Here is a 24,873-nt window from a genome sequence, read left to right as displayed (position 1 = left end):
GACCCTTGAAGAAATCTTTGGAAAAAGATGCCCTTTTTATCACTGTCATTGCTGGATGTGAATGAGGTTGCAGGTAGCCTATGTGGAAGCTGAATGGTTAGGTCTAGTGAGAACTACTTGCATCTTGGCTTTTGGTAGTAAAATGGTTTTTCACACCATTTTTTCTTCAGCTACAGTAACCTACCAACTCACCTCACAGGAAGCTCATTGGAGGATGAGGCACAGGGCAAGCTTAATCCAGACAGATGTAAGTTGAACATCCTTTCAACCCACTAAGATGCTCTAGGGCTGTCAGTGAGCTGAGCAGGGTGAATGATGGGCAACCTTGCTGGGATATTCCTGTGCGTCCACAGGTCCAAAGGAGGTTTTCATCTCACCTGCTTATCACTGTGTCCTCTCTTCCTGCCCACTGCTGGGACTCTAGCTCTCTAGAGGACCATCTAGAATTCTTCTCTGAAAGAAGACTAATCCTCTAGGCCTCTGTCAGCAGAAACAGGTCCAGTCTGAGCCACCAAGTTTGGGGGCCCAGAAAGCCACCACGTGCCTAAGGGGCACTCGTGCAGGCTGTACACACTGCCTTCTGCACTTTGGCACGTGCAGCCCCTTCTCTCTGGATCATCCTTCTTCCCGTCACCTGGTGAAAGTCCACGCGTAAGTCACACATCAGGGGCTCCCCAGGCGGAATTAGCTGTGTCTCCTGACATGTTTCCTGATGGTCTCGCTGTCCATCACAGCAAACCATCACCGCGGGCCTATCACACTTCACAGCGCATGTCTGTCTGGTCTCGTGCAGGGTGAATTTCTGGAGGGCAGGGATCGTCTTTCTATCCCCAGTGCCTAAAACAGTGGCTGCACAGAGGAGGCCCTTGTTGGATGAAGGAAACGGCCTTAAATTATGGGGCAGGAGGGTGGTATCATGGGACAAAAGAGGGGGAAAGTTGTCATGCCCAACTTTTTGCCCAGTACACATACTCTTCTATAAAAAGGGCTGGTTTTAACCAGACCTGAATTCCCATAGCTTCTCTAACTTGTGAGGTCTGACCTGGCAGTGGCTGCTTGCTGGGAGGAGTCTGCTGGAGGCATTTCTGGCATGAGTGACCTCTGGGGCACTTTACACTCAAGTTGGTTTCACAGTAGTGAAGACCAAAGCCTGCTTTTAAAATTGGATAGCAGAGGAACAGGAATGAACACGAGCCGTGAGCTGTGCTAGGCAGATTATCAGACATATTTCATTTCATCCCTGCAACCACCCTACCGAGAGGATAACAGGCAGGAAGGCCAGGGGTCTTCAAACGGAGGAAATAGGCTGCATGTGTCAGATTTTTTTCTCTTAAAATTTTGTGTTGCCATGACGACACCTGGTTCCACCTGAACTTAACTTTTCTCAAACCTTGAGCTCACCAATGCCTTTTTCTTACGGAAATGTTTCTCTTAAGCATGTTAATGAAACTATGTATTTGCTTTGGAATCTGCCTTTCTTCAAAATGGTTCCACCTAAGACTAACTTTTTTTCTTTTCTCAAACCTTGGGTTGATAATAGCTCAACAAACCAGTATTCATATCAACTGCTTTGGCTGGGGGATGACACACCTTGTGCTATCCTATCTCAAAAATACATATTGTGGGAGAGGGGCTGGTGAAACTCCGTCAGTCTTGAGGTGTCTCTCTTATCTGATTAACAGCTTTCTAGCAGATATGAAACACCTGGCTAAAGACTAGCACTCTTTCTGCTCCCTTCTGATGTCTATGTCAGAAGCTTTCTCTATCTCTTTTATACTTTAATAAAGCTTTATTACACAAAAGCTCTGAGCGATCAAGCCTCGTCACTGGCCCCGGATTGAATTCCTCTTCTCCGGAGGCCAAGAATCTCAGCATCTTTCACGGCTCAACAACAACCTTTCACTACCAGGGTTTTTTTTTTTTTTTTTTTTTTGCCATTTGTCCATCTGTTCTTTGTTCCTTTTGCTCCCTCTTTGGATTCCCCCTCTTTGGATTATTATTTTAGCCTTCATTTTATCTCCACTATTGACTGATAGGCTATGCCTCTGTTTTTACCTTTTAGTAGTTGCGTTAGGATTTACAATATGCATATTTAACTTATCAGAGCCAGGGTAGATATTCTAACTTCAATTTATAGATCAGGAAACCGGAATTCAAGGGAAGTTAAGCAAATTTTGTGACTGTCATAGCTTAGAAATAATGGATCTTTCCTCTAGTTCTGTCTCCTAAGTCTGAATTTTCCATTTACATCATCCCAAATAAGACAACTGATTTCTTGTTTCTGATTTTTTTTTTTTTTTGGTCATACCTTCACTCAGTTTATCTGGGACACATAACCAGCTTGATCTTTGGGTCAGAAACTCTCAGAATACATCTTAAGGGATGCATCCAGTGAAATATTAGGGTTTCATGGTTACAAAAAAGGGGTTATGATTCATGGTTAAACAAGTTGGAAAAACAGTGGCTAATTATATGAAATTATATGAAACAGTTCCCTTTGCTACAAGACTTCACAGAGCCTTTCCTAAGCTGAAATGGACCACAAAAATTTTGGAATGGTGGTTATCCTATCAAACTGATTTGATGCCAAAACCAGTTTTTAAAGAGCATTTCTCTTAACTAGTGTTTCTTCAAAAATACTTTGGAAAATGCTACTCTAAGAGAAAGTAAATGTTTCCCATTATATCACACTGGCTTTGTCAAGAAAGATGGTCCTAACGACCAGAGCAATCGAGCTCCCTGCCCTCTGAATGAGCCCTGATCCTCACCTGTCATGAAGCACTTGATGTCCTGAGAGTTGCTGATGGGGTTGTTGTTTTTAAACATGTAGAGATTAAAGGGCATGATGTTGCTGCTACTAAGGTGCTTCCACAGCTCGTGGTCTGGGCTAGTCCAGCGACCAGCCAGCACGTCGTAATCCCGCCGGCCCATGTGGACGAGCTTGGTGAGTGGATCGTAGAGGCCACCGTGGTAGCCAATGATGATCTGGAAGTTGGGGTTGGTGTCCATGTAGATCTCCCCATAGGCCGTGTACAGGATCTGCTTGATCATTAAGCCCGTTCCGCTGAAGACAGCAAGAGGGGTCCCGATGTTGTCACAAGCTATATAAAACTCATCTCCGCTGCTCAACTCCATGGCGAAGAGGTGCCCCTGCAGGTCATAGTAGAGGGATGTGATCTCAGAGCTAGAGTGGTTGTAGAGGTGGGTGACCTTGGTAGGGTTGGTCAGGTCTGCATAGAAGAACTGCAGGTGGTGGCTCTGGCTGCTCTTGCTGGACACCCGTCGTCCCAGGCCATCGTAGCGGTACCTGACGCTCCAGCCACCACCCCGGTTGTAGGCCTTGATAAGCAGGCCAGCTGAGTTGTACTCAAAGACATCGCTGCCCCGCTGCCTCAAGAAACCGTCCTCGTCCATCTTGTACTGCACGTCGCCCAGCCTGGTGATGCGGTCGCGGAGGTCGTACCGTAGTGGGGTAAGCCGCGCACTATTTCCAGGGCTCAGTAAGTGCAGGTTTCCATTGAGGTCATAGCTGTATCGCCAGAGTGGCTTGTCATTGATGGAGACCGTCTGCAGCTGGCCATCGGCGTCGTACTCATAGGAGTAGCGGGTGGTGTTGGCATAGGGTCCCACCTTCAGCTCCTTCTTCACTACTCGCCCCATGTTATCATATTGGACAGTCATCCAGTACATGAGCGAGCGGAAGATCTCATATTGCACTTCCTTCATCCGGCCATAGGCGTCAAAGTGCTTGGTGTGGGTCATGACCGTGGTGGTGATGATCTGGTTAATGTCATAGTAGATGACACCAAACTTCCCGAACTGCTCCGTCTTGCCCGACACGTCGTCATAGCGATACAGGTCAATGGGCAGTGGGGTCTCGTTGATCACAGCCTGCATGCTGGTCACCCGGAAGCTGTTGTCATAGTTGTAGTCAAAGCGGGCGTTGACCATGCCTTCCTCGGTGAAGCGGAAGATCTGGCGGTCGATCAGGGGCCCGATCTGACGGTAGCGGATGGTGCAGGTGAAGCCCTCGTTCTGTAGGTTGACGGTCTTTAGCATGCCAGCAGTCTCATCGTAGGTGAAGCTCACCTTGGTGGTGTCGTACAGCAGCTCGGCCAGCTTGGACAGCTTGCCATACTTGTATATCACCCTGCGGCCGGTGCCCAGGTAGAAGGTGTGGAGGAGGTGCCCATCCTCAGTGAAGTCCTGGATGACTGAAGCATTGCCTTCGGGGGGCTGGTAGATGTTCCGGTAGTAACCCACTGAGCGGACGGTCTCCAGTGTCTGCCGAGCCACGTTGGGCATGGTCACAGAAGAGAGGCGGTCGTTCTTGTCGAACTCGAAGATGTACTGCCTCTGGCTGTGGAGCAGCAGCACCATAGACTGGAGGGAGAGGAAAACCGAGAGATGAGAGGAGGGTGCTGGGAGGAAGGAGAGGTCTCTGAGCCCCAGACTTAAAGGAAAAGAATAGAAAGGCCAAGGAAGCCAGTGGTTCTTCTAAGTTATGCCCAAACCAGAGCTTACCAATCAGTGTGCCCGCAGATAATGCAATGGGGTATAGATGTGCTAAGAGAAGGCCTTCTCTCCACCCTTGGCCTGCCTACAGTGAGCAGCGTTGTCTGTTTGCCCCTTTGTGGGGTATAGAAATGATTTCAGTGTGAGATGGGGTTGGGAGAACTGGCCTAAAATATAAATATTTGCTCCCTTGCTCCAGATTCCTTCTCAATCTTCCTACCCAAGCAAGAATGATTAAACACAGTCTGATATTGTCTGTGTGTGTGCGCGTGTAAGTCACTTCAGTCGTGTCTGACTGTGCAATCCTATGGACTACAGCCTGCTAGGCTCCTCTGTCCATGGGATTCTCCAGGCAAGAATACTGGAGTGGGTTGCTGTGCCCTCCTCCAGGGAATCTTCTCAACCCAGGGATTGGACCCATGTCTCTTATCTCTAACTATACTGGCAGGCAGATTCTTTACCATTAGTGCCACCTGGAAAACCCCTGATAATATCTATCGCCTGCTAAACAGCTTCCGTTGACTCCTAATGGCCTATAGAATAAGACATATCTGAGAAGGACATTTAAGGTTTTGCATAATTGTTTATGTAGTAACAGGTCATACACCCACCCAGGGGTAGGGTGGGCTGTGATGGGAATGGGGAAACCTGGTTTCTAATAACGGACTCAGTGTATGGCCGTGGGCAAATTCTTTCCCTCTGGGTTCAGATTTTCAGGTCATGTTGGATGACCTTCAGGGTATCTCTTAGCACTACCACAAATAATACTCTTGCGGACGTGAATGCTGCAGGTAGGGGAGATAGGCCACAGATCAAGCAGAGCCTGGGCCTGGACAGCTGACCAGGTGTAGAACACAAAGCCAGGATCTGGGTATCAGAACTGTGGCATGAAATACAGACTGTTTCATGAATAAGTCAGTAGGTAACAGGCCAAAAGACATCTGGGCATCAAAAGGACCATTTCTCTTCTTTGAGACCAACTTTTGATTAGAGGCCTTTTCTGATTCCTAGTTCCTAGGATGAAATGAATGCAGAGTTCCAAAGAATAGCGAGAAAGCCTTCCTAAGTGATCAATGCAAAGAAATAGAGGAAAACAATAGAATGGGAAAGACTAGAGATCACTTCAAGAAAATCAGAGATACCAGGGCAACATTTCATGCAAAGATGGGCTCAATAAAGGACAGAAACAGCATGGACCTAACAGAAGCAGAAGAGATTAAGAAGAGATGGCAAGACTACACAGAAGAACTACACAAAAGAGATCTTAATGACCCAGATAACCATGATGGTGTGAACACTCACCTAGAGCCAGACATCCTGGAATGTGAAGTCAAGCGAGCCTTAGGAAACATTACTATAAACAAAGCTAGTGGAGGTGATGGAATTCAGTTGAGCTATTTCAAATCCTAAAAGATGATGCTGTGAAAATGCTGCACTCAATATGCCAGCAAATATGGAAAGCACAGTAGTGGCCACAGGACTGGAAAAGGTCAGCTTCATTCCAATTCCAAAGGATGACAATGCCAAAGAATGTTCAAACTACTGCACAACTGCACTTATTTCACATGCTAGCAAAGTAATGCTCAAAATTTTCCAAGCTAGGCTTCAACACTATGTGAACTGAGAACTTTCAGATGTTCAAGCTGGATTTAGAAAAGGCAGAGAGGAACCAGAGATCAAACTGTTGGGTCATAGAAAAAGCAATACAGTTTCAGAAAAACATCTACTTCTGCTTCATTGATTATGCCAAAGCCTTTGACTATATGGATTGCCTCAAACTGCAAAATTCGGAAAGAGATGGGAATACCAGACCACCTTACCTGCCTCCTGAGAAATCTGTATGCAGGTCAGCAAGCAGCAGTTAGAACTGGACAACAGTTAGAATTGAACAACAGACTGGTTCCAAATTGGGAAAGGAGTACTTCAAGGCTGTATCTTGTCACCCTGCTTATTTAACTTTTATGCAGAGTACATTATGTGAAATGCCAGGGTGGATGAAGCACAAGCCAGAATCAAGACTACTGGGAGAAATATCAATAACCTCAGATATGCAGATGATACCACCCTAATGGCAGAAAGCAAAGAGGAACTAAAGAACCTCTTGATGAAAGTGAAACAGGAGAATGAAAAAGTTGGCTTAAAACTCAACATTCAAAAAATGCAGATCATGGCATCCAGTCCCATCACTTCATGGCAAATAGATGGGGAAACAATGGAAACAGTGAGAGACTTTATTTTCTTGGGCTCCAAAATCACTGCAGATGGTGACTGTAGCCATGGAATTAAAAGATGCTTGTGCCTTGGAAGAAAAGCTATGACAAACCTAGATAGCATATTAAAAAGCAGAGAGAGACATTAATTACTTTGCCAACAAAGATCTGTATAGTCAAAGCTATAGTTTTTCCAGTAGTCATGTATGGATGTGGGAGTTGGACCATAAAGAAGGCTGAATGCTGAAGAATTGATGCTTTTAAACTGTGGTGTTGGAGAAGACTCTTGAGAATCCCTTGGACTGCAAGGAGATCCAACCAGTCAAATTTTAAACTCAACCCTGAATATTCTTTGGAAGGACTGATGCTGAAGCTGAAACTCCAATACTTTGGCCACTTGATGCAAACAGCCTACTCATTAGAAAAGCCCCTGATGCTGGGAAAGACTGAAGGCAGGAGGAGAAGGTGACAACAGAGGATGAGATGGTTGGATGGCATCACCGACACAATGGACACGAGTTTGAGCAAACTGGGAGATGGTGAAGGACAGGGAAGGTGAAGAACATGGTGTGTTGCAGTTGACAGAGTCAAAAAAGTTGGACACGACTGAGCTACTGAACAACAATAGGATGAACTGAAGCCTGATTTGAAGCAGAAAGACTTCCTAATGCCACTCTTAGCACGTGACACGCAGGATTAAGCACCTCTTGCTTAATACTGATCCCCTGGCTTCCGCCTTGTTCTCTGTGACCAGGTCACACCAGGTACCCTAGACCTGGGAGCAGAATCTAAATCCTGCTCCATAAGTCCAGATAGTGTTTGGGCCTAGCTCCCATCTATCAGGTGGGACTTTTACATTCTCCCACCCCAGAAGCTTCCATTTGTCATACCATCACCATAATCCATCCAGACCCCACCCAGGAAGCCCCTGACCCTCTGATCCAGATTTTCCTGAACATTTCCTTTTGGAGACCACACAAGTCAGATCTATCCCATCGAGGTCAGCAGGCTGGGCCTGGGCTTAGGTTGAGCAGAATGAAGATCTTCTATATGGCAAGGCCAGTCATGGAGGGAGACAGACACCTGCCTTCTCTAAGTAGGTGTAGCTCCATGTCTTCCCATCAGCGAAGATCCTGGATGTGATGCGGCCCGCCTGGTCATATTCCATCCTCTCAGACATGATGCCCCTCTGGACGCCAGCGATGTGGCCCCCCGGGGAGTAGGTCACGTTGACGCCGTTCAGCCTGCTGCTGGGTGACCAGAGGCTGGGCCGCCCCGTCTGGTCGTACAGGATGCGGAGGGTGAACTTCCGGTGGTCGTCATAGATCTTCTCCGTACGTGTCACACGGTCAAAGTCCAGAGACAGGAGGTTCCGGTTGTGAACCTGGAGGAGGGGTAGGCGGACACAGAGAGTCAGTCTAGACATCGAGAACTCGGTCTGAGAAGCCCCTGAGTAGAGGAGATGGCACAGGTCTTGGGTGGCAGTGGACAAGGGTTTGGACTGTGGCTCTGTCACTTGTCAGTTCTGTCAAGTTTCCTCATCTGTAAGATGGGAACAGTCGTGCCACTTGCACAGGGCGCTTGTGCGGGTAAAGACAATGCAGAGTCTGGGTAAACAGTAGCATATACGGTCCATGTAATTTCCTAGTGCGAGTCTCCTGATGAGGAGACAAGGGCAGGTCCTTCTTAACTCCTTGCTGGAAAGGGAAGCGGCCATGTGGGCCCAGTAAGTCAGTGCCTGACCCCATATTTTATGTGCCAGGCACTGCTCTTGTGTTTGACACCAGGTAGACCACAGTCAACGACAGGGCTCCAGATCCTGTGACTGGTGAGTGACTGGGCCTGGATTCGACTCTCATCACTGCAACATGCCAACATATGATCTGTGGTCCTTCTTGGGGCCTTGGACTCCCCATCCCCTCTGGGGTCTCTCCTGCCCTCTGCCACCACAACCAGGGCCTCCTGGTCATCTCAGTTAGCTCCCAAGGCATCTTCTTCTTCCTGGAGGCCCTGGGAGGCAGTGTGTGTGTGAGTCTGGGATGCCTTCTCTGGCTGTGGGTAGCCCGGGGAACTCCATCCTAGGTTTTGGAACATCTGCTCCCGGCAGGTGTGGTAAAGGATCCGCCTGCCAATGTGGGAGACGTGAGTTCGATCCCTGGGTCAGGAAGATTCCTCTGGAGTAGGAAATGACAACCCACTCCAGTATTCTTGCCTGAAAAGTTCTATGGACAGAGGAACCTGGAGCCATTAAGTGACAGCAAATGATCGTGGTAATTCTCAGAGGAAGTAGAGACGTGTGTGTCTCACCCTTCTCCCCAAATAAATTCTAAAGCCTTGAAAATCAAGATTTATAAAGATGGTGCTGAGATAACTTTAGCTGTGAATGGCCTGGTTATAATAAGGTTGCTTCCCCAGGGGTAATCAAACACAATTGCAGAAGCAAAAACAGTATGGCAGACAATTCCCATGAAAAATCAGAGGTGCTGGAGGCTGAAGCTGTGTTCTTTGCAGAGAGGGCAGAGGGAGAAGCAGGTTCTATACCACCAACGATGATGGGGGTCCTACAAAGCATCTTTGGGAAGGTCCCTTGTGACTCCGCCACAAGGTGCTACCACCCAGCCAGTTGTGCCCCTCTCCCCATGGAGGGCCCCCAGTGAAGAGGAACTACACCTCTGCAGCAAAATTAATAAAATTGAATTAAGCAGCTCACTGGGGAACTGCCTAACGCTTCCTGTGCTCGGCAGTGGCGGCAACGAGATTTTACATCTTTCTTTATTAAAAAAGTTCCCAGTTGTATAAAAAATGAACTGCATTACGGGGAGGTGCACCCAGCTAACATTCTCATTCCGCATGCCGCCGCTGTGGGTGGCCATTTATTTTGGGAGGACTTGGAGGTGGCGGCCACCCGACTGGAGCGTCATTCATCTCAGCCTAGGAGAGGGACCCATTAATGGCTGGGAAACTTTTGGTCCAGTTCATGCGGCAGAGAGGAAATCCTAACAGCCCTAATGGCGGCTCTTTATTGAGCACCTGGGGTCTTCCAGCACTGGGCTAGGTGCTTCAAAAATATCTGGTTTCTGCAGAGGAATCTGAAGCTCAGAGGAGCTGCTCAAGGCTACACACATGGCCCCCAGGCAGGAATCAAACCTGGGTCAAGCCTTCTACTTAGCTCATTGCCTCCAATGTGTGTGAAGGACTCTGGGAGAATTCACACAGGGGGCTCAGTGAGTCTGCAGAGTGTCCCATAGAGAACAAAGACAGCTAGACCTTCTTTGGAGAATCAGTGGAAGGCTGTTTCCTATATCAGATAGATAGCTGTTGAATTCTTGAGAACCACAGGAAGCCCTGTTTGCTGGGCTCCAGTTGTGTGTACTGAATCAGTCACATACTTGTCTGCTATGAGAAAGGCACCATGAGACAGTGTGTGTATTTCCAGTTGCTGCCTAGCTATTCGAGTCTGGAAAACTCCCTCCTCTCTCTGGACCCTGGTTACCTCCTACAGGAAACAGGGCCTTAAATGAACTTTCTCTGCAAGAAATGGCTGGGGACGGGGTGGGTGGGTGGGGTGCAGTACAAGACAGCCCTGGCCAGGTTGCATGAGGATGTTTCTGCAGCTTTGAGGAATCAGGAACATGTGGCCCAGTCCTGGGGTGCCCTGCAGCTCAGCAAGGCTGCATGGAGCACCTGTGTGCGGTCTGCGAGGCGCTGTGCTGAACGTCAGGAGAGGGCGCTCCGTTTCCCTCCCCCCATCGCCTGCCTTTTCTGAAGCTGGAGGGAACTGGAGCTAGGTAATCTGACCCTGGGGCAGAGGCCACGCTACAAAGACATGGGAGTCAGGCAGCGAAAGTGCTCATTCTGGGCATCCACACGCAGAAAAGTGCTCTGAGATGCCAGACTCCAGAAGCCAGCCCCCGGCAGTGATGCCCATGGTGGAGTTGTTTTGCTCACTAAGGAAGGATAACTCTGCCTGGAAGGAGAAGTGGCTTAGGGTCCAAAGAGCTAAACTAAATCTTCATGTGTGTTAGCAATGCGTGATAAGAATAACAACGACAACTAGAATAGGTATTACTGACTACTTTTACGTGCCAGATTCCATCAGTTCAATTCAGTCACTCAGTCGTGTCCAACTCTTTGCGAGCCCATGAACTGCAGCACGCCAGGCCTCCCTGTCCATCACCAACTCCCGGAGTCCACCCAAACCCATGTCCATCGAGTTGGTGATGCCATCCAACCATCTCATCCTCTGTTGTCCCCTTCTCCTCCTGGCCTCAATCTTTCCCAGCATCAGGATTCCATAATACACTTTATGTATTATTTCTAATCATTACAGCAACTCGTAAATTGGTTTCATTGTCCCCATTTTATGGATAATGAAATTGAAGCTTTACGAGGTGATGATTTGCCCAAATGCACTCAGGGAACAGCAGTAGCTGGAAACCCAACTCAGAACTGACTAACATCAAGCCAGTGATCGTTTCTCTAGCACAAGTGAAAAATGCATGAGACTCTGATTATGTACACTTGCTTAACATGTTCCCTTTTGTGGATGAAGAACCGTTTCCTCTAGTGTCAGCTTCCAGACAGGAGCCCAGTTCTGAGTCCTCCTCCTCCCTGGCCCCCCGGGACTCAGCCACCCCTGCTGGGAGGCCTTGCTCACCCGAAGCCGGCGCCCGAAGACGGTGACCTGGCCGCGAGCCTGCTCCTTGCGCTGCCGCCACTCCACCAGGTTGAGGCCGTTGTCGATGGGCAGCGTGACATTCCTCTTGCCCACAGTGGGGTTGACGGTCCCAGCCAGCAGGTGGGGCTCCGTCTGCAGGGCCACCTCCATGCCGTTGGCCAGCAGCAGCCGCAGGGAGCCGTCTGCCCCGATGAAGTAGCTGTTCCGGACCTGGTCTGAGGGACAGATGAGGGGGGACTCTGTTTAGGAGGGCTGAGGAGGGGCGGAGCTGTACAGCAGAGGCAGGGATGTGGTCTTCAAATGTGCTTACGTTTCTGACCACAGAAACAAAGCATTGTCATTGAACACAAGAGAAATATATGGAGGTCCGTGAGCTCAGTCTCCAAAGGAAACTACTGTACATATTTTGGTATGTTCCCAGATTTCACAATATTTCTGAATATATTTATGGTTAAAAATGGCTGCTTATAGCATTTTTATTGATCGCTCTTATTTTATTGTTGAATATGTTCATAACATTTTTCGTAATGAGTATATGCTATGCCATTATATGGAAATAACAGAACTTATTCAATCGGTCCTCAAATAGATATTCTGATTATTTCCACTTTTGCATGATTACAACACTGCAAATAAATATCTGTTAATCATTATGCTAAAGTGAAAGAAGTCAGGCACAAAAGGCCTGATATTGTATGAATCAGTCCATATATATGCAATGTCTGCCAAAGGCCAACTTGTAGAGAGAAAGTAGTGAGGGAAAGGGAGAAAGGGGTATGACTGCTAATGATTATGGGTTTCCTTTCGGGGGTGATAAAATTTCTGAAATTAGATAGTGGTAATGGTTGCACAACTTTGTACATATACTGAAAACCACTGAATTATACTCTTTAATAGTATGTGAATTATATATTTATTAAAAATACACTTTTTGGATAAATCAATGTCTTTACTTTGGGTTATTTAATCAAAATAGACTCCGAAAAGGAGGAGTCCTAGAGCAAAGGGTGAACGTTTTTAAGGCTTTCCCACTATGGTAACAACACTCTTTACAATTAGGTGAAAAATAGCTCCAATATGTAAATCAGTGACAGAATGCCCAATATGTATGTTTTAAATCACTGTCATATATATATATACACATATATGACACATATGTGTATATATATGACAATGAATTAAAAGTAGACTTCATTTTGAAATTTTGAACCTGATTTCTAATTAGGATCTTTAGCTAACAGAACCTTCTGGAGAAAAAGTAAATTTCAGCTGTAAAATGCACACTGTGTTCTTTTCTAAAAATGGAAAAACCTGCATTTTTACTGCAGTCACCTTCCTCTTGCCCTTTGTCAGCTGCCGCTTCTGTCTGCACTGCCCCTCTGTTTAATAAATGTGAACCCAAGCCCTTCCTTCAAGGCTCTGTGTAAACGTCATCTCTTTCCAGAAGCTTCCCTTGTTCCTCTGGTTAGAACGAAAGCCTCCCCCTCCCTTAGCCTCTTTCCAGGTCTCAACAGTGGTCCTGCAGCTGAGTGGCACAGGGGTTCACCACTCCGTGAATAAATGAGCTCTCAAATACTTCAGTTCAGTTCAGTCGCTCAGTCGTGTCCAACTCTTTGTGACCCCATGGACTGCAGCATGCCAGGCCTCCCTGTCCATCACCAACTCCCGGAGTTTACTCAAACTCATGTCCATTGAGTTGGTGATGCCATCCAACCATCTCATCCTTTGTTGTCCCCTTCTCCTCCCACCTTCAATCTTTCCCAGCATCAGGGGCTTTTCAAACGAGTCAGTTCTTTGCATCAGGTGGCCAAAGTCTTGGAGTTTCAGCTTCAGCATCAGTTCTTCCAATGAACACCCAGGACTGATCTCCTTTAAGATGGACTGGTTGGATCTCCTTGAAGTCCAACGGACTCTCAAGAGTCTTCTCCAATGCCACAGTTCAAAAGCGTCAATTCTTTGGTGCTCAGCTTTCTTTATAGTCCAACTCTCACATCCATACATGACCACTGGAAAAACCATAGCCTTGACTAGATGGACCTTTGTTGGCAAAGTAATGTCTCTGCTTTTTAATATGCTGTCTAGGTTGGTCATGACCTAGTGAACAGTGAAACACACTAGCGCAGAGACTGAGAGCACAGACTTTGGAGCCAGACCTCCTGGACTCAAGCCCTGCCTCTGCTGCTCTCTTCCTGCAAGACCTTGGGCAAATTCCTTAGGCTTTCAGGCCTCTGTTTCTTTATCTGTTCATTAGGGATCACAGTTGTACTGTTACCTCTCGGGATTAAGTGGGAGCATGACCATGAAGATTGAGAAGAGCGTCAGCCTCTAGTGTGTGTCACGTAAATGTCAGTGACCACTAGTTGCGTGTGCCGGTCACTGTCACATCTGTCTTTCATCATCTTTCCTCCAGCTCCTCTGCCCCATTTACATACTTGCCAGAGTGAACTTTTCTAGTACCAATCATGGTCCTTCCATAGCTCCCCTTTGCCTGCAGATTCATGCTTAAGAGAATGTGTCCTAGGGCCTATTTGTCTGGGTCCAAACACCTACTAGTTGTGTGACTTTGGATAAGCCACTTAACCTCTCGATGCCTCATTATCTTCATCTGGAAAAATGGAGATATTAATCATACCTCAGAGGGTTGTTGTGAGGACTTAAAAAGGATGATGAATATAAAATACTAAAAATATACTTCACACAGAATAAGTGCTCAAAACATTAGCTATCGTTGTTATTATTGCATGCGCTCAGTAAACATTTGCTGGATCAGACCAGATATACACTGGGCTGTGTCAAGCAATGAGGATACAGTGGTTTCTGCAGGGAACCCTCACTGAATCTTCCCTGTGAGGATGGCATCAGATTGGCCTCTCTCCCTTCCACTCCCTCCCCCCACCATCGTTCTTCCCTTCTCTCTCCCACACACGCAGAATTCTAAAATCTGCCTCAAACTTGCCATGCATTATTCACTGACAATCTCCCTTTGAACAGTGAAAGAGCCTGTGTCAATTTATCTTTTAAAGCTGTTCCTTGCTGAATCCACATATGTCCATTAATGGTGCCTGTGGATGGAACAGCATCTGCAGAGGCCCCATCTCAAAACGATCCCCGTTTAATGTGAGCTGTGACTTCCCAAGGCTGCCGCTCATTAGAAGCTGCTTCTTATTTCTTCCCATAGTTCAGACATAAGATGAAACCGAACGAGCTTTTTTGACAAAGACTCTACTGAAGCAGCTGCAAAACCAAGCATCTGAGCCTGGTATGAAATGAGGAAAGAGAGCTTGGCAGAGGTACCAAAGAGGAAAAAGAGGTATCAGCTTTCCTGGATTCCGAGTTGGACTTTTCACATTTTAATGTTTCTGAAATTGGAATGTGTCTTAAGTCCTCATATGGATTTTGAGCAGTGTGTCTCCTGACCCCCTCCACCTGAAAAGTTGTTATTAAATTGATGGTATACCTTAAAACTGAGGAGATGCGTCACTTTTGAATTTTTAAAAATTGTCTAAATATTAGAAGGCCTGCCTTAACTTTTGAGAAAAATGCTGCAAGCCGGCTTAGACGTATGGAGCAGAAGAGGCAATTCTTAATCATGGGGAAGAAAACAGGTTTGAAGGATATGTTTGTGTGTCATCAGCTGCCCTCTCGTCCTTGGTCAGCCAGAACCCTGGCTAACTAGGAACTGGTACCTTTTCTCAGAAATAACCCAGTCAGCACATAAATACCTAGGGTCTGTCCCAACCCATTGCTAAAGGTGCTTGGTGGAGAAGGAATCCCAGGGCTTGATTTCTCTTTCTTTGATTGAAAACTGATACTGTCCTTTGAGTTTTGTTAAAGGCATAGGACTACAGTTGGGGTAAAAATGTTTGTGGAAACACATGGTTATTCTCTTATGATAAATCAAAGTGCCTGTTAATTAATTAATCCAACAAGTACTTCCCAAACAGTACTACGTGCCTGGCCCACGCCAGTCCCTCTGTTTGCTGTCTGAAGAAACTGTCTGAGCAACCCTAGGAAGTACGACTTGTAATTCAGCCCCATTTCCCAGACCCAGAAACTGAGGATCAGAGAAGGGTGACCCCACCTAGTCCACTCCAGAGCTGGCACAGCAGGTGCCGGCGTGTCTGCCCTGGAACTGCAAGGCACCATCCACCATGGCTCTCGTTTGCCTTCTTTCCCCAGAGTAGAAACTTGAGGGCCGTGGTGATGGGGTGGCAGAGTCAGGACTAGAATTCGGGGCTTTGACTCTCAGACCAAGACTCTTTACGGCTTTGTGTCAAAGCTTTGGGGAGTATGCCAGGGGAAAACATCAAATAAGACTTTCCCTAGTGACCCCCCTCTTTTCTTTCATGCTAACTAAGCCCAACAAAGCTACAAGCTCCACTGTGGGTCACCATGCCCCGTGAGAACAATTGTGGCAAACAATTCACAGCAAGGTTACTTCTTTGTGATTTATATGAAGCTGAAAGATCAACTCATATCAGGGTTTATTTGATGGACACAGAGAAGGGTCTCTTCTCCATAGACTCCTAGAAGAGGAACAAGGCACCCTCACCCGAGATTCAGGGAGGCCTTCTCCAAGGCCCAAATCCCTTTCATAGTTAGGTGTAATTATTCTTGTCCTTTGTCCTCACCAGGCACCAGAGTGAGAGTCAGTCTTTAATCTGGGAGCCACTGGAATGGCAGAATAGCGAGGTCACCTGGATTAGCAGCTAATGGATTCTCTACCCTTTGTTCTGCTGATAATAGGATGAGACAATGAACTATTACTCTGAAGCTCCCCCCTATTACTCTACAGGGCTCAGGCTGGTGTGTTTTGCAAATGAGGTGGTGATACAGTGAGAAACCAGTTGCCACGCTTTTCTGTTCTTGGCAGCTGCAGCAGTAGCAGCTCGTTTCTCGTGTCATCCTTCTTCAAAGGGGGCCTCCCCACCCCACTGTCTCCAAGTCCCCAGACCCCAGGCTGGCTTACCTTGCAGCAGTGTATAGAAGGCACCGGAGGCAGACAGGTTGGTGGTTATGGTGACGTCGTCCTTGCTGGAGGTCTCCACCTGGACGTGCACTGAGCTGTCTGTATCACTTCGGAAACTGCTCACCTGGCCGGTTGGGAAGGTCACATTTGTCAGGCGGCCGAAGCTGTCATACCTGAAAACCAAGGGGTGGCTCTGAGTAACAGAGATATAATGGTGCCACTTGCTGGAGCCTGGCTTGTTTTACCTGATGCCATGGTTTTGCATGTTCCACTTTTCTTTCTGCTTGGATACATTTCCACGTCTCCAGCATCTCCTTGGACACAACTCCACCTGCTGATATTCAGCTGCAGGCAGACAACTTCTCTCTCTTGAGTCTTCCTTTCCTAATTCTGTAGAGTGGAGATACCCTCTCCACCCTCCAGGATTCCTGTGAGCAATGTGTGCGAGTGAGCTGTTGCTATGAACTAATACTCACTCACTAAGAGCCAGATGATGGTGGCCCAGGTAGCGCTAGCGGTAAAGATTCTGCTTGCCAACGCAGGAGACCTAAGAGACGCGGCTTCAATCCCTGTATCAGCAAGATCCCCTGGAGGAGGAAGTGGCAACCCATTCCAGTATTCTTGCCTGGAGAATCCCATGGATAGAGGAGCCTGGTGGGCTACATACAGTTCACATGGGGCCACAAAGAGCTGGACACGACTTAGCACGTGCATGTGTGCACACACACACCACACCACACACACACCTGAGATGGATGATCCAGAGTCTTAGAGCTGGGTGACTCCCAGAGGCTAGGAATCAAAGTGGATGCTTGAATACCTTCTCAATCCTCCCCCCACTGCCCCCCTCCACCAAGAACTGGTTAAACAGGTTTCTCCTGACCAGCACTAGAAATGGGGCTTTCTAGGAAGCCACAGAGCCTGGGAAAAGGGGACTCTGAATTCAGACCAGGATTCTGCTGCCACAGAAGGGGGCCAGATAGATGGGTTCCCGTAGCCCCTTCACAACTGGATTTCACATCTGGCACCAAGCAGCGCCCAAAACCCACAGCTTTGCTCTGGTGTGGTCTTTCTAAAGCATCACAAGTGAATCTCAATTCTCCTTCCCATTTTCCTGATGATAAAAGAAATAATCTAAATTTTTTCACACCCACAATATGGCATTCAGATATGGTGCTAGTACTTTCATACATTCTTTCCCTTAACCCTCACAACTAGTCTAAAAGACATATATTAGCTCTTTTTTGGAGGACACTCAGAAAGTGAAGTCACTCGCTCCAGGTCACACAGCTAAGTGTGATAGAGTCGAAATTTAAATTTAGATCTCTCTGCTTCCAAGCCGACCCTTGCTTCTCTGTCTTCAGAGTGCTTCCAGACAATCTGTTTGCAAGTGTCCATGGCGTGTGCTATCCTACCTGCTACACAGAGGCTGGCAGATGGCAGGGAGCTGGCTACTCACAGGTAGGTTTAAGAGCCTTTCTGGACTTGCGTGTGAACGGGGATGGGCATCTCAGGTGGTGCTAGCAGTAAAGAACCTGCCTGCCAATGCAGGAAGCACCGGTTCGACCCCTGGGTGGGGAAGACCCCCTGGAGGAGGGCATAGCAACCCGCTCCAGTGTTCTTGCCTGGAGAATTCCATGGACAGAGGAGCCTGGCAGGCTACAGTCCACGGGATCACAAAGAGCTGGACACGACTGAGTGACTTAGCACGCGTGCAGGTGAATGGGCATAAAGTTCTTCCCTCAGGCGCCCGTACTTCTGACTTTGCTCAGGCTCAAGCCTGCAGCGTGGGTTCAGCTGTATACGTCTCCCTCATGTACTCTGGGTCTCCCACTGGACTTCTTTTTCTGCTCAGCTTTTTATACTTGGGTAAAGCTGTTCTCTGGGCGCCTGAGCAAAGGGTTTTCACTATGGTGAAACGAGGCCTGAAAGTTTAGCTCCATCCTGGCTCTTCTCCTGATTCCTTCAGCTGGGCCTGGCTTCCTGATGGGCCCCTGGGTTCCTGCAGCTCCCATGGTTTCAGGTGAGACTTGGCAGGTGAGACCAGGCAGACCTTCGCTGAGCAATTTTCTGCTCAAGGTCAGATTTGGATGCTGCGTGGGTTCTGCCATCCACCCGCTCTTTCTGTCCCCATGGCAGGCTGGCACTGATCACGGAATGATAACAGTCCCGGGCACAGTCTGCCACGGAGGAGGTGTTGGTGAAGGTCTTTTGAGTGAATCATCCCAGTCCTCGACTCAAGATTGACTTTAGGGGGAGGGCCAAGGGGCTTTGGGAGAGCTGAATCTTCGGTGCTGAGGTCTGAGGAAGGCGAGTGGATGCCCTTTCCATGATGGCAAGAAAAGCAAGGGTTGCAACCCTATTCCTCAGGCCTGGGGGTGGCGGGGCCAGGCTGTGCGGACGTATCAGTCCTTTGGGTTCTTGGAGAGGCAGTTCCCTGGTGGCTCAGCTGTTAAAGAATCTGCCTGCAATGCGGGAGACCTTGGTTCGATCCCTGGGTTGGGACAATCGCTTGGAGAAGGGAAAGGCTATGCACTCCAGTATTCCGGCCTAGAGAATTCCACGGACTGTACAGTCCATGGGGTTGCAAAGAGTCAGACATGACTGAGCAACTTTCACTGTCAGAGGCAGTTAAAGGGTTTGGAAAACTGTTTCCTGTCATGATTCTCTCATTTTTCTCTCTCTGTACTGAGTCAGGTTCTTGTTAGGGGAGGTCAGTCTGGCTCAGCGGGGAGCAGCGGTGAGGCCTGACCTGGAATGGAGAGTGAGAGGTGCAGAGTGCCCCTCAGAGTGGGTGAGGGCATGACTCTGAAAGACCACTGAGGCTGGTCTCGGGTTAAAGATCTGGGCTGTCTGTCTTAAGGCCTCTCTCACCTGGAGGAGCTCACAGCTCTGCTCCTGTTAACTCTGGGAGAGGCTGGTGTGCTTTTTAGCCCTTTATGGCTGCTGGAAATTTGAACAGGAAGAAATTTCACAAAAATGTTTACAGCAGCTATCTCTGGAAGGTAGAATTACAGGGGATTTTAGGTGCTTCTTTATATGCATTTTATAGTCTCAAGATTTTGAATAACATGGATGATTTTCATCATCAGAAAAGTGCTGTGACGGGACTTCCCTGGTGGTCCAGTGGTGAAGAATCTGCCTTGCAATGTAGTGGACGTGGGTTCCATCCTTGGTCGGGGAGCTAAGACCCCATGTACCCAGGGGCAATTAAGCCCATGGGCCACAGCTACTGGGCCCGCCAGCTCTGCAACTAAGACCCCAGCCAAATACATACATTAAAAAAAAGAAGAAAAGATAAGTGCTGTGACAAGGCAAGTAATGCCTCATGAGCATGGCCACCTTGGGAAGAGGACTTTTTTAATTGCTGGTAATTTTAGAAGTGTCTCATTTAGAGGACATCTGCCAATAACAACCTGTAGGCCAAATATCACTAGAGCATCCCCAATTTTTGAGCCCCAAATCAAGACTCCCCGCTAACCCCCCACCCCTCCAACATAAACCCCATTCCGTCCCTTTAACTGCAGTCTATGAGCAAGCTGAGTGCTGTCAGATCCCCAGTCATCTTGGAAGGTAGCAGGAAGATCCGTTTCAGTCTGTCAGTTTCACGGGATGGGTATGCAGTTCTAGTCTGGTTCTCTGAACACCTATGATCCATGTACACACTCTTTATTAATCTAATTTCCTGGCCTAACTGGATAAAAAAAGATTTTATTACACCACGAAAAATACTTAAAAAGGAGTTCTGCAGTCTTACAATTTTGACTTGATAGATTATTCACTGGATTTCCCTGGCGGCTCAGATGGTAAAGAATCTGCCTGCAATGCAGGAGACCTGGGTTTGATCCCTCAGTGTGGAAGATCTCCTGGAGAAAGGTGTGGCTACCCACTCCAGTATTCTTGCCTGGAGAATTTCATGTGACCCTGATGTTACTTCTATCAAGGCCCTGCTCAAACGCCACCCCCTACAGGTCTCCCATCCCTTCTTCTCCCAGTGATCCTCTGGAATGTGCCCCCTGCATCACAACAGCTGATGGACAACTTGTCTCCCGCTTTGGCCTTGGAGCGCCTAGGTTAGGACAGGATCGTGAGGTCAGACAGTCAGGCTGGGAATCGGGATTCCAGCATCTGCCAGCCACGGGACCCTGGAGGACTGGCCTTCGGTTCATCTCAGCTTCCCTAGCATGGGGGCTGGGAGAGAGAAGATGATCAGGGGATGGTGGCTGAACAGATAAGTGAACGCAGGATTGCATGTGCAAGGCCTCCTCCCTGCTTCTTCAGAGAACAGAGACCATGATGCACTCATGTGCCACCCCCTGCAGGACCTACAGAGACCTGACACACAGTAGGTCCCTGATAAACATCTGCTGAATGCACAAATATGGAAACAACCGCTTTCACTAAATGATACTTGAGCAATCTCTGTTGGCATCTCCCCAGAGTTTTAGCTTCCAAGCTAGAAAGAGGCTTTGCATAAAGGCAGACAATTGTAATTATTATCGAAGGTGGCCTGTAATACATAATTAAATTGAGCCTGAAGACGATATGATGAAAAGGCCGGATGCCGTCAAGATCTGGCTTTCTAGGAGATGGCCAAAAAGCAGTAATTTCCACTCCTCATGTTTTCCATTAGGACTGAATGTCTTAATTAAATGAACATCAAACAGCACAGCCCATTTATAGAATTTTCTTGTCTCATATTCACTCATTTCACCACTTTCTGGAGCTTGAGAAAGGCCACTGGCTCTCTCTGCCACCTGATCAATTCCTGTGATTATCCCATCCGAACGCTGCTGCTTCTGCCTCTGCGGGGAGGAGATGGGGCTACCCATTCTCTGGACCTTAACCTTTGCCCCATGGCAGCCTCAGTGTCCCTTTCTCTTCCTGCTACCCAGTTGCTAAGGGAAAGGATGCGGGTGTTTCCCAGCAGGATGCTGGAGACAGGTCTCTATCTGCAGTGCCTGGATTCCGACCCCATAAGGGACGACTTCTGGCCAATGGCTTAGATACATCTGTTGCAGCTTTACTTAAATTATTGGCCAATTTTCTTCCTCTCTATCACAGAAGAACAGAAGGAACAGGTTGCTGTGGGAAGGTCCTTGGAGCCAGGTGGTTTAGGCTTTGAATCAAGGCTCTACACTTTCCAGCAATGCAACTGTAGAGGGCAGGCACTCAGTTCTGTTTCCCTGTTAACCATCCAAACCCCACCACAAATAGTATTATTTCAGGCAGGTTATACAGCATAACCTTTGTGTGCCTCTGAATTCTCCTCTGTAAGATGTGGGTAATAATACCTGTCTCAGGGAGATACTGTGAAGATCAAACAAGGTAATAGATTTGAATGCCAGTTCTTTCCAGCAACTGAGGGACCCCATGAGATCACCCTCACTAGACTGTCAACTCTCTGAGAGAAGCGCCTTTGTTCGGTCACTGGTGTATCCCTAGCACTTAGAGGAGTGCCTGACATAGAGTTCAGTTCAGTCGTGTCCAACTCTTTGTGACCCCGTGGACTGCAGCACGCCAGGCTTCCCTGTCCATCATCAACTCTTGGAGCTTGATCAAACTCATGTTCATCAAGTCAATGATACCATCCAACCATTTCATCCTCTGTCGTCCCCTTCTCCTCCCAGCTTCAATCTTTCTCAGCATCAGGGTCTTTTTCAATGAGTCAGTTCTTTGCATCAGGTGGCCAAGGTATTGGAGTTTCAGCTTCAGCATCAATCCTTCCAATGAACACCCAGGACAGATTTCCTTTAGGATTGACCAGTTGAATCTCTTTGCAGTCCAAGAGACTATCAAGAGTCTTTGCCAACATCATAGTTCAAAAGCATCAATTCTTCAGTGCTCAGCTTTCTCTATAGTCCAACTTTCACATCCATACATGACTACTGGAAAAACCATAGCTTTGACTAGATGGACCTTTGTTGGCAAAGTAATGTCTTTGCTTTTCAATATGCTGTCTAGGTTGGTCATAGCTTTTCTTCCAAGGAGCAGCATCTTTTAATTTCACAGCTGCAGTCACCATCTGCAGTGATTTTGGAGCCCAAGAAGATAAAGTCTGTCACTCTTTCCCTTGTTTCCCCAACTATTTGCCAAGAAGTGATGGGACTGGGTGCCATGATCTTAGTTTTCTGAATGTTGAGTTTTAAGAGGCTCTTTAGTGCTTCTTTGCTTTCTGCCATAAGGGTGGTGTCATCTGCATATCTGAGGTTATTGATATTTCCAGCAATCTTGATTCCAGCTTGTGCTTCATCCAGCCCAATATTTCATATAATGTACTCTGCATATAAGTTAAATAAACAGGGTGACAATATACTCCTTGACATACTGCTTTCCCGATTTGGGAACCAGTCTGCTGTTCCACATCTAATTCTAACTGTTGCTTGCTGACCTGCATACAGATATCTCAGGAGGCAGGTCAGGTGGTCTGGTATTTCCATCTCTTTAAGAATTTTCCATACGCTAGATGCTCAATAATGTGAATGAGTGCGTGTAGATAGAATGGTCTGCTCATTCTTTTTTTCCCCTGCTTTCCCCAACTTTACCTTGAAGCCTATTCCTTCATACTTTCTGCCTTCCATTCCATTTGCTTCTGAACACACTGAGTTCAAACCAGGCTTGGGGTGCTTGTGCTGACTGTTTCCTTTGCTGGGAATGCTCTTCCTTCTAACCTTGATAGGGCTAGTTCCTTATTACTCATGTTTTAGTTCAAATGTTATTATTTCAGCAAGGCCTTCTCTGGTCACCTGTTCTGATGGGTCCTCCCATCTTGATCACATCAATCAGCAGTCCCCAACCTTTTCACCACGAGGGATCAGTTTCGTGGAAGACAGCTTTTCCACAGACTGGGGGCAGGGGATGGTTTCAGGATGGTTCAAGCATGTTACACAGATCATGTACTTTATTCTACTATTAATACATCAGCTCCACCTTGGATCACTGGGCAATAGATCCTGGAGGTTGGGGGCCCCTGCATTATCTTATTTTACTGTTTTCACTTCACATCTTGTTTACCTGCTTACCTGTTTATTGTCTCTTTTCCTACTAGAATATAAGCTCCATGAAGGCAGGGACGTTGTTTGTATTTCTTAGTGCCTGTTGCAGAAGCCAGCATGTAAAAGGCACTCAGTACATATTTCTTGGATGAATGAATGAATAGTAGATATTATTGTTTTATTAAGACCTAGGGTGGGAATAGTTAAGAACTCCACCCCTGTTACCCCTCACCTTCTACATGAGGAAGGGAAAGTTCACTAATATTCATACAGTACATTTTAGGTATGGAGCACTGTGCTCACAGCCATCTTTGGAGGTGAACACGATTATCATCATTTCACAACCAATGAAACTGAGGCTCAGAAAGGTAAATAACTTGCTTAAGATCCCATGGCTAACAGAGGCATATAGACTCTGTCACATCTGTCTGATCTTAAAGCCTGTGTTCTGTCTTCGAGCTTCCTGGAAAGACGATGCCGTTACAAACCAAAACCTTTGTGTTCAACTACGGTAAAGAAAAGATTGCGCTTGGAACTCTGAAGTGGGTAGAGAGGAGGGACAGCTTTCTCTGAGATGCTTTTCTTTGCTTCTGCTACAGCTGACTCTACAGTGACTCATCAGCCCCCACCTGGGGGTGTGATGGAGCCAGCCAGGTGATCGGTTTCTCACTATTTCCCCCCACCGACTTTTCTTCACTTGTTTTTCCAAAGCATCTTTGGATTACAGAGAAAGAACACACACAGAAGATTCATAGAGTGGTTGCAAACTTGGCTCTCAGAAGAGGACCACTAGAAGCTATCTTCACACATACTGCAAGCGTTTCTTCTTCACACTCGATACTTCACACCTTGATCCACTTCACTACACGCGCTTGGTGAGGAAAATGCCACATTGCCTTTCTGATAGTAAACTTTTTGCTGATTGGGCACTTTTTAGTTGGAAAATAAAGATTTGATTTTTTAGGACTTTCATCTATGATTGTTCCAAACACCACCATCATCAACAAGAGGAAATGGCCACTGTATTCTCTGTGAATAATTACAGTTCACAGCCCATGCACACCAACAGACCCCTTGACCTTAGGTCTCTGTAACAGAGTGGCATCTCTAAACGGTAACTACTCCAAAACTGCAGCAGAGGCAGGCTGCTTGTTGGCTCTGCAATAAAAATTTGTCCTTGCTGCCCATTTCCCATAAGAATCCTAGGGATGGGGGAGCCTGGTGGGCTGCCATCTATGGGGTCGCACAGAGTCGGACACGACTGAAGCGACTTAGCCGCAGCAGCAGCAGTAACTCCCAACAATGAATTGTAGCCTTCAGGATTTCTAAGAGCTGGCCCCCCCTAGCTTTGTAGGTCTTATCTCTCATCGATGTTATATTTGAGGCCATGCATCTGCTAGAAAGTTCTTAGGTAGATCTGGGATTGAACCCTGTCTGCTCTGCCATTTATGTGAACAGTGTCACAGAGCCAGTCTGTGGCTATGCTGTTTATCCTGTTCCCTCCTC

General features: G+C 47.3%; 1 protein-coding gene across 1 annotated transcript in view; it reads right to left on the bottom strand.

The window, feature by feature from the left end:
* Positions 1-24,873, bottom strand: part of LOC120874267 (teneurin-4) — a 327,401-nt gene that overhangs the window by 9,786 nt on the left and 292,742 nt on the right. The window contains exons 22-25 of the mRNA XM_040255609.1: positions 16,373-16,545; positions 11,383-11,618; positions 7,813-8,109; positions 2,769-4,383 (exon numbers count right to left, since the gene is read on the bottom strand). Coding sequence (XP_040111543.1) covers positions 2,769-4,383; positions 7,813-8,109; positions 11,383-11,618; positions 16,373-16,545 — 2,321 coding nt within the window. The remainder of the gene's footprint in view (positions 1-2,768; positions 4,384-7,812; positions 8,110-11,382; positions 11,619-16,372; positions 16,546-24,873) is intronic.

Source organism: Oryx dammah, unplaced genomic scaffold (genome assembly GCF_014754425.2).
Source record: "Oryx dammah isolate SB20612 unplaced genomic scaffold, SCBI_Odam_1.1 HiC_scaffold_15, whole genome shotgun sequence".
Classification (NCBI taxonomy): domain Eukaryota; kingdom Metazoa; phylum Chordata; class Mammalia; order Artiodactyla; family Bovidae; genus Oryx; species Oryx dammah.
The sequence above is the reverse complement of the archived record's forward strand: the minus strand, read 5'-3'. Positions and strand labels throughout refer to the sequence as shown.